The sequence below is a fragment of the Limulus polyphemus genome, unplaced genomic scaffold, assembly GCF_000517525.1.
Source record: "Limulus polyphemus unplaced genomic scaffold, Limulus_polyphemus-2.1.2 Scaffold1067, whole genome shotgun sequence".
Taxonomy (NCBI): domain Eukaryota; kingdom Metazoa; phylum Arthropoda; class Merostomata; order Xiphosura; family Limulidae; genus Limulus; species Limulus polyphemus.
The window spans coordinates 259103-269336 of record NW_013666677.1 but is presented as its reverse complement, the minus strand read 5'-3'; the positions used below and the strand labels follow the sequence as shown (position 1 = coordinate 269336).

Here is a 10234-nt window from a genome sequence, read left to right as displayed (position 1 = left end):
GTTTTGGTGTTTAATTAGCTTTCTAGTAGTTTAGTAACGGTTCAAAATGCAAGGTACTTAAAATTAGGAAAAGAAATATAGGTATTATTCACCTGTTGTAAACTTTTTAAATCTTCCCCCAAAAGTAATTTTAAATTAAACTACAAGAATTTATGATTACTTACAAAATGTAATTATTTCCAACTTTTAAATTTATTAAGTGCGATAAATTGTTTGTTTACTATAAAACTAATTACTGCTGCATAGCAATCAAAAACTTCTATCCATACAATTTACTGGATGTTGCTTCATCATGACTAGTTCTTTTGTAACTGTCGCTGTATCATATTTCTAAGTTAACTTTTGGAGGCTCCACATGGACCCAATTGGATTTTTCAACACATTTTTCTAAACTATTTATGCTCCAAATTGCTTGTGGGCTCCAGACTTGATAAATATTCAAAATGGTCAGCCAAAAGGAAGATCCTTTGAGGAAGTTCACAAATAAGTTTGTTAATTTAATATTACTAGTATGTACTAATCAAGATTATTCACATAATTTGCTTCTTGGTGTAAAAAATATCCAAATGAATAAAGTTAAAGCTTGGTAATACAAATAAATAAAAAATTAAGGCTTGGTAGTACAGGTAAATTAAAAATCCTAACAACACTGTATTGACAATAACAGGTGAAACACACATTCAATCCAAAATACTCATTAACAAGATTTGGAGGAACAAGACTAACGAATTAATGTCAATCTCGGTGAAAGTTGTACTCCATTATTTTAAGAGCAACACAGTCAAATTGCCGTTCTTGTCATTTGTTAACCATTTTAAACTCAGAAAACTATGAAAGAATTTATAACAAAATTTATTAGTCAATTGTAGGTGATGTAATTTCATTCAAAGCTGAAAATTATGTATTATACTAAACCTTTTATATTTTTGTTTTACAAGTCAATTAACCTTGCTCATGTTTTCAGCTGCCACAAATGGTCTCACTAAAACTTCAAGTCTCTCTTTCAGCCATGGTAGTCCAACAGTGAAAAATGCAAACAAAATAGCTCTTCTGGATGACAAGGAACAGGTTGATTCAGCATGTTTATATTCCAGATTTAACAGGTTTTGACCAATAGTGGAGCCATTTGAATACAAAGTCAGCTGAAAGATATACGTATAAAACATGTTTGTATTTAATGAGTAACCAGAGATCAATAAAATGATCATAACAAATGTAGTAATGGGAATAATATTCAACTGTCAATCTGAATGTTCATTAAAAAATCAGATTGTCAAGTGTTTTCCTCAAGTCAAAATAAAATCAATGTTAGTACTTACCTTCCAAACTACAAGCTTCAACAAGGCTTGCAGTTCTGGTCCTATACTAGTAAAAAGTCCAGCCTATAATGAAAAACAATTATCAAATTCCTTTTAGCACCTAAACATTGTGTTTCAGATTTGATACAAAAAATCAATTACTATTACTTATACAACAAATACAAGACACACTTAAGATGCTAGTTGTTAAGTCTTGAAAAAAACAATTTAACAAAAGGACTTATCAGATATGGTTATTTAAATAAATTTAGAACTGCTTTCTTACAGTTTATGTGCAAATCATCAAATTCATTAGGTTGCGGTTAAACTCACCGTAAACATTTTCAAGTCTAAATGTCAAACAAGTATTGTATTCATCCACAAAAATACTGATTTTAGAGTAAAGTGAGAACAGTTTTATTAGTCTGTAGGCAAATCATCTATTTCATTTCGCTTAACTTCTACCTACCTTAAAATATTTCAAAGCTTCATTTACTCGTCCACAGAGTAGTGAAAGCAGTTCTTCATCTAAGGCTGCAGCATCCAACTAGTGAAAGATCAAGACATTTTATAGTAGTGTAAAACAATATCATATTCTAAAAATATTCAAATGATTAATAATTTAGACAAAATTATCCACACAACCATACTCAGTCATAACTAATAAAATGCTTTAGTAAAAAAGAAAGCAGAAACAAAAGACTGTTTACGAATATTTGTAAATTAAAGATAAGATTCATGGTTTCGGAAAGCGTGATATCAAGGTAAAAGAAAAAGTTTTATGAATAAAGGGGAAATATAATATTGTTGATTATTTTTTAATTTCGTGCAAAGCTATTCGATGGCCATCCCTAATTTAACAGTGATAGACTAGAGGGAAGACAGCTAGTAACTAATGAAATGCTTTAATAATGTATTTATAAACTTTGTTTTGCATAAAATCTTAACACTTCATGGTAAACAACAAAAATAAATACAAGATTACATTAATATTGATGAGTTAACATTCTATAGACATAATTTCAATTGAGGAATAATCTCTAATCACCAGTTGCACATAAAAAGAAATTTATCATTTGAATATTTATCAAGTCTTCCATTAAAGTCCCTTAAATTTACTGCAACCATCACTTCTGAAGGCAACCCATTCCAAAGACCAACCACCCTGTTAGAAAATTAAAACTGTCCTAGCTGAAGATAACTCCTAACCTGCCAAAACTTGTATTTATGTTCTTTGGCTCTACTATTCTCACCATTAAGTACAAAAAGAAAAGAGGATGCATCAGTAGTAAAAATGTCCTTAGTAATCTTAAAAACTTTTATCAGATCCCCTCCAACTCTTCTTTTTTCAAGAGAAAACAATTCCAGAGATCTTAACCTCTCCTTATATGACAACCCCTCCATCCCAGGCACCATTCTAGTTGCCCTCCTCTGAACCCTTTCCAACAATTCAATGTCTTTCCTAAGACTGAACACAATACTACAAATGTGGCCTAACCAGTGACCTATACAATGCAACTTTGACCTATTTATACTTATATTCAATATTTGTGTAAATACAACCTCAAAATCTATCTGTCCTACCACTAACACACTGCTTGAATGGCTTAAGGAACTGATAAACCAAAATACCAACATCCTTTTCTTCCATAACACTGTTATAATTATTCCCATGAAAATTAGATTTATACTTCAAATTATTATAACTCACATGCATTACCTTGCATTTATTACAATTAAAAATCATCTCTTGTAAAATACTTTATGAAAAATACAGATACACCAAATTTACACCCTTAAGTCATCTATGTATGTTGTTACCTTTTCAAAGAATGCCAAAAGATTAGTAAGGTAAGATTTTCTCCTAGTAAGGTCATGTTGATTATTAAACACAATTTTATACCTTATCAACTGCCTTTACAGGCCATCATTTATTAGACTTTCAAAAACTCTTCCCATTACTGATATAAGACTAATAGGCCTATTATAACCTGGAAAATCTTTATTACCTCCTTGAAAAGAGAAGTAACACTAGACAACTTCTAATATCCTGGTACTACGCCTATTCAAGGACTTACAAAAAATATTAGCTAGTGATTCACGTATCCAATCCTTAACCTGCTTGAGGAAATATTATTTGGCTCAGGAGACTTACAATTCTTTCAACTTTCTAATTTTTCTTAATGAATTAATGTAATAATCTTATTCAATCTTGTTTTCATCTAGCAACTGGTTAGAATGTGTAATATTGCTCAAGTTTTCCTTAGTAACAATTGAAGAAAAAGTATAATTCAGTAATGTAACCATCTCACAATCATGAGAAATGATCCTTCCTGTATCATCTATCAAAAGCCCTACTCGCATTCTAACATTTTATTTGCCCTTAATGTATTTAAATAGATTTTTATTGTTAATGTTTTTCATTTCCTAATGTTTTGTTTGATCAACTTTCTTGATCTTTGTTCCTCTAAGTTTTCATATTAGCAGTAAACTTAAATTTCTTAAAATTATGATTTTTTAAAATTTTATCTCTTATGGCTATACCCTTTGAGAAACAATGTGGTCTTACACTTGCAGTCACTCCCTTTTTTTTTTCCAGAAGGAAAATGTCCATCTTAAACACTCAAAACTTTGTTTTTAAAAAGTCTTCACATTTGATTAGCTTCTCCAATTTTTTAAAAATTTGTAACCAAAATTTCATTATTCCTGATTTTTGTATGCACTAAAAGATTAAACCTAATTGAAAAAAATGATCACTTGCACCTAAATGTTTTTATATCTTCACCATTTCTTTATTAGAAATTAACAATGAATATACAAAAGCATGGCTTTAGTAGGTTCTCTGACAAATTGGTAAAGAAAACCATCATGAACACTATTTGACTTTGAAATTTACCAATCTATACCTCTGAATTAAAATATTCTGTAATTATGATCTCATTAGGATACGAAATCTTTATGTCGATGTAACTTTTTTATTAAATCTCAATTTTCATCACTTTCATTTGATGATCTGTAACAAACTCCATTTAAATGCTTTCTCTTGTATGGTATTATTAACAGAAATCCAAACGGATTCTATCAAACTTCCACTTCTTTATTTAACTTTAGAATACTACTTCTATGACTATTCTACAATTAGAAATTCTGGTTCTGCCAGCGAGTTCAGTAGCCAGTACTTACTAAACCTGTTGAAGAAATAATATGATGAATGAAAATGAGAAATCTCGATTTTGGCTATTCCCCAGTTTTCGACCTTGGGATGCTGTGGATAGCTGAAAAAAAGGAGGCATATAGTAAACGCTGAAGATAGAGCAACTATGTCAGGTAGCTCTTCATATCTAGCTTCTGTCCTGATGAGCTGTAGAAAACAAATCCAGATGACTTGTGTATTGCTTTAACTTTAAGTTTAGTACGGGCGTCCGTGCCATCCCTATATAAAGAGTATTACTACTACTAGCACACTCTCCAGTGTAACTTACAAGTGTGAGTGTGACTGAGTTGTAATTTACACTTTTACAAATTACAATGTAAATTATAATATAAATGTGAAGAGTACGAGGTTGTACTTACAATATAAGTATAACTTCGTACTGTATAGTTATACAATCCTATATTTTAAAGAAATTTCTGTCATCAAACTTGTCCAAGATTAGATATGACTATGACGAATCTTAAAATGAGTGACCATTACCTGATTTACTCTACTTTCCTTAACATCCGCCATACTACTTTTGCTGCCATCTAACTAATTTTATATTAAAAACAACAACAAAATCATTCCTAAACTTTAAAACTATTATAAAATAATCCTTGTGATAGGATACAATCATACATAAGATATATATTAATAGACGTATATTTTATAATTTGTATTGATTTCACGTTGCCTAAGACACTAAACTATCACAAAGAAAATTTACTAACGGAAACATTAACTATACCTTTTGAAAAAAAAATATATATGTGTGTGTGTATATTGTACAGTGTATCCCCGTTATAACGCGATCGCTGAGGTTCATATAATGTCATCGCGAAAAAAGCGGTATCGCGCTACTCGAGGTTCAAGAAAATCACTGTTCAAACTGACCCAGTGTTGACCTAACATCGTAAAACACCTCTATTTTCGCCCTCTTTGACTAGTTTTTTACACGTTTACTTTCTGGCAAGTAAATTACCTCTGAATTAAAGAATTTTGGGAATGAATCGTTGTTGTTACAGTAGAAATTAAAACACAAATTATTTTTAGTAGGCTTTTTAATAAACAAAACAACAAATAAAAACATTCAAGAATATTAGCAATCATCATTTGCAGTTTATTTCTTAAAAAACTGATCGAGTATTCCTTGCTTGAACGTTACGAAGTCGGTCCCAGGGACCGAGCCCATGTCGAAAGAGTTAATGACCCATCGCGTTAAATCGGGGTTTCACTGTACTACGGGAACGTACTATACGTTTTCCACCCCTTTAGTTAAAAAGTAAATTTTCAAATTATGTTGTTTTTCATAGTTCCCCACACAGAGAGAGGCGCTCAAGTGCATTACTAGCTTTTACTTTCTTGAAGTGGCAAACGAGGTTAATAGAAGACGAAGTCTCTATATTTGATTATCTTACAGGTATAAGAATATTGTTTTTAAGTAATGAGACGAGTTATTCTTGTCGGTAAATGAAATAATAGTTCTGAATGGTGTCGCCCTTTATCTTCACTGCATGTTGGCCAGCTGGTCTAATAAGAGTCAATCACCTCTTTCTTGTATCAGAAACTTTCAATTTTCCATATTTTTTCCACTGTTTTAACAGTTGTGAGTCAGTAAGTATTTAGCTGAAACCTCAATTTCTTCTGTATTTTCTTTGTACTTTCATTTTTTCTCGTTAAGATTTCAAGCAACTTGTAAGCATATCTTATGCTATTATTTCCGTGCTTGTCTTAAGCAAGCAGGGTTTAAAGTGTTATTGCAGCATTTGTTTACGTTGGGTGTAAACAGAGTTAGAGTGTAGCATTTGGCTCTATTATTTATGGTTTAAAGTGTTTGTTTAAAGCTTCATTGGTAAAATCCAAGTAAGATCTTGGATTTCACATAGAGTGTGTGTATAGTTTAACATGATGTGGTATCTAACTCACTGAACTTAGGGCATGTTTTCACTTAGTGTTTTTTTTCCTTAGTTTAATTTACAAGGAGAACCTACATGCACTCACAAGAGCTCTATATTTTCATAAAGTTTTCTTTAGCTCTTGTCAAGCACACATTCATTTACATATGATCACTTGGCTAATACTTTATAGCTTAGTACATTGTATTTTAGTTTATTGTAAATGTGAAAGTGATATTAAACATTTGTTCTTTGTGTAAACTTGTGTCTAGTCTCATCCTTTGTGATCCATCTGTTGTAACCCATCAGGAAATTTACACCGAAATCAAATCTGAGAACCCCCAGTTGATAGTAGACACATCTTCTTTGCTCTATTATCTATCTGAGAAGTATCACAATGTTAACACAAAGACTCGAAAACTAGTTTTAGCACTTTAATGTATCCTCTTCAGCTGTACTCAGTTTCTAGTGTTTGCACTAATATTTTGTTCCAGAAATATGGTTTATTATTTACATAAATTTAACTAACATAAACAGTATTATGTATTTTCGACTATGTGGTATTCCTGGTAAATGCATGTGACGGGCTGTTTCTTGTCCAGAAAGCAGGCAACATTGATTAGCAAAGTCACCTGTCTTGGTGGGTAAGCATTCCCAGTAATGGTCAGCAATTATGGGCAGTCAGCTATCCAGCATTCTCTGGAATGGTCAACGGAATGGCAAATTAAGTGGAAGTGACAGAGGCTAGCTGTAATGCTAGGATTGCGTGTGTTCCAAAATGTCCAGGAGAAAGTACTTGGATCCTGACATATCTGAGGCCACTGGTTGAGGATTGTGCATGCAATCTGGATTCAACTCAGAGGCTAGTTATCAGTTATCTGTTAGTTGAATATCTGATATATCTGTGGAATCAGATGGGCAATTAGATAAGAGCATTATGTATACAGCCAGCATTAAGATACAGTAGGTGTTGTAAAATGGGATCACATATCCCTCAGAGAGTACATGGTCGTCTGCAGTAGTGATTATGAAAACAAAGGATGGCTTGAGCAGGTTCTTCATTGATTTCCAATGGATGCATGAAATTATGGTTGTCAATGTTTTCCCATTACCACCGACAGATGAATGATTGGAAGGTTCCCCTTGGTTCAACACTTTAGATCTGCTGACCTCCAGATACTGGCAAGTCGAGCTGGATGACGAGAGCAGAGCCAAAACTTCATTCTGTACTAGTGGTAGTCTATTTGAGTTTTAAAGACATGCCATTTTGCTTGTTTAATGTTCCCATCACTTTTGAGAGGCTAATGGAGATTACACTTAAGGGTCTGCAATGGAACATATGCTAGTTCTATTTGTAAGATCTCTCGGTGTTTAGTCACACATTCAAGTCTGCTGTTTTGAACCTGTCTTGGGTATTGCTGTTAATACGAATGGCCAGTTTGAAGTTGAAACCTGTAAGTGCATTTTTATGTGCATGAAAATAGAATTTCTCTGCAACTGTTGTGGAAGAGACTCTGTCTTTATGGACCCTGCTAATATCACCATGGTTTGAGAATGGCATCCACCTGTGACATGGTAAGAAACATGAAGTGTTATTTGTTTAGTTTTGCTTCATACTATCGACGTATGTATGTAGCTATTGCATGATGAAAAATAACTACTTGTGTTTGTGACAACAGTGAATGAAAAGATTTGATCAGAAAGCTAAAATCTCTAAATATGAAGTTAACCATTCTTTGAAGATTCAAAGAGCCTGATATTTTCAGTAATGTGGAAGAGAGAAGACTTCAGATCTGACATTAAATGTTCGCCAGCTAGTGAATTTTCGTGGAAAAGATAAGAGTGGTGGTTAGACTCATGCTACAATAACCAGAAAACACAGTTTGACTTGTTGTTTTGATGGCAGTAACTAAGAACTTTTCACTTAGAACAAACTGCATTGTTTGAGACTGGGTGAAATCAATGTGTGAAGTGAAATTCACAAACGATAGCAGGTATCATGCTTAAGCTAAGCTTAGTGTACCTAACGTTTTATTTGGTTCTAATTAGATGTTTTTCAATCGCGCAGATTTAAATATTCCTCAAATAACACAATTTTCTGAATATTTTCTTAACATTTCGTATGAGGCAAAGTTATAATACACGAGAATGCAGACTGTGCACTGTAATAAAGAAGTTCCACCTATGTTGTATTTGTCTTTAACTAGGCTGACTTGAATTTGAAAATATCCAAAAATAATTTCTTTGTTTCGAATTAAACATAAAGCTACACAATGGGCTATCTGTGTTCTGCCCATCACGGATATGGAAACCCAGTTTCTAGCATTGTAAGTCCGCAGACATACCGCTGAGCCACTGGGGGGGGGGGGCATCAAAAAGAGAAACCAGATGTTGTCATTAATGAATTTCCGTTGTGAGCGACTTAGTTTGTGGTTACTTGTGAAGGTATCAAAATTTTCAGTCTTACCCTACCCCATTTCTTTCATGCTAAAGGGCTTGGCATGGCCAGGTGGTTAGGACTCTCAACTCGCAATCTGTAGGTTACGGGTTCGACTCCCCATCCCATAAAACAAACTCGCTCTTTCAGCCGTCGGGGCGTTATAATGTAACGGTCAGCCCCATTATTCGTTGGTAAAAAGAGTAGCCCAAGAGTTGGCGGTGGGTGGTGATAACTAGCTGCCTTCCCTCTATTCTTTCACTACTAAATTGGGGGCAGATAACCCTCGTGTAGCTTTGTGCAAAATTCGAAACAAACAAACAATTCCTGCTGAACCAATGTTCTGTTTTGTATAACTATGCAGTAGTAAGAGGAATGTGGCTGAGTTTAAGGACAGTTGTGACCATCGCTGCGGTACTAACAACCTTGCAGAGCACAGCTAAATTGTAGTCAAGTACGAGGGTAGATGAATCCTGAGTGGGCCACGATGTCTGTAGGTGTTAGGGATACATTGTATACAGGCAGTATATGTGTACACATAAACCTAAATGTCATTTGACCATTGCCATAATTTAACACCCTGTCCCTAATGGGAATTTTAGGACAGTGGGTTTGGTTATACATGGACTATTACAGCTTTGAACCACACTTTTAACCGAGTTTTCTGAGAAATCAGAGTTAATTTGACTTTTCATTTTCAATCATTAACCTTTCTGTTTAAGATGAAATTCTTAAACCCCCTGGGTACATTGTTTTCAACTAGACAGTTGTGGATAATTCTATTTGTGCTGCCTAAATCCTGGAGTGTTTTTAACATAATGGAGAGAGTGTGTGTGGTTAAGCTATTATTCGGTATCTAATATTTTGTGACAAAAACTAGCAAAATGAAAATATAGTCTTGTGAAATTTTTTACTGAAGAAACTTTACAGTCCAATATTTCCTTGTTGTTATGTGCTGAAACATCCATGTAAGAAAGTTGTTGATTTTTACTGATGTTCTGCCGTGAACTAATTTACATATTCCTCTGCACCATAGATGATAAAACTATCAACCACGTACCTTCGATGGTGTATAGGTTTGACACTCTTCGGACACAAAAATAGATGGCGCTAATATGAAACCCATCGCAACATATTTTCGGGTTAGTTTTTTTCTCAAGATCATTAATATTGTCAAAAACACCATACCTGTTTTTAACAAAAACTTCGTTGCAAAGTTGTTTTTTTATTATTATTATTGCAAGCTGCTATTGTTAATATATATATATATATATATATATATATATATATACAATAATAAATAAACAAAACAACAAAAATAACAGTGTTAGATAGTAACTAAACTTATGTTTTCTTTGTTACTAATTAAATTTAAAGTTTTACGGTTACCAAACTAATTTAAAAGTAA

General features: G+C 33.1%; 1 protein-coding gene across 1 annotated transcript in view; it reads right to left on the bottom strand.

Moving 5' to 3' along the window:
* LOC106461966 (peroxisome biogenesis factor 2-like) overlaps positions 1-5044 on the bottom strand; it is a 9377-nt gene extending 4333 nt beyond the window's left edge. Inside the window, exons 1-4 of the mRNA XM_013921835.2 lie at positions 4993-5044; positions 1768-1845; positions 1320-1382; positions 948-1142 (exon numbers count right to left, since the gene is read on the bottom strand). Of these exons, the coding sequence (XP_013777289.1) occupies positions 948-1142; positions 1320-1382; positions 1768-1845; positions 4993-5025 (369 nt within the window). The 5' untranslated portion in view covers positions 5026-5044. The remainder of the gene's footprint in view (positions 1-947; positions 1143-1319; positions 1383-1767; positions 1846-4992) is intronic.
* Between the last annotated feature and the right edge of the window lie 5190 nt (positions 5045-10234).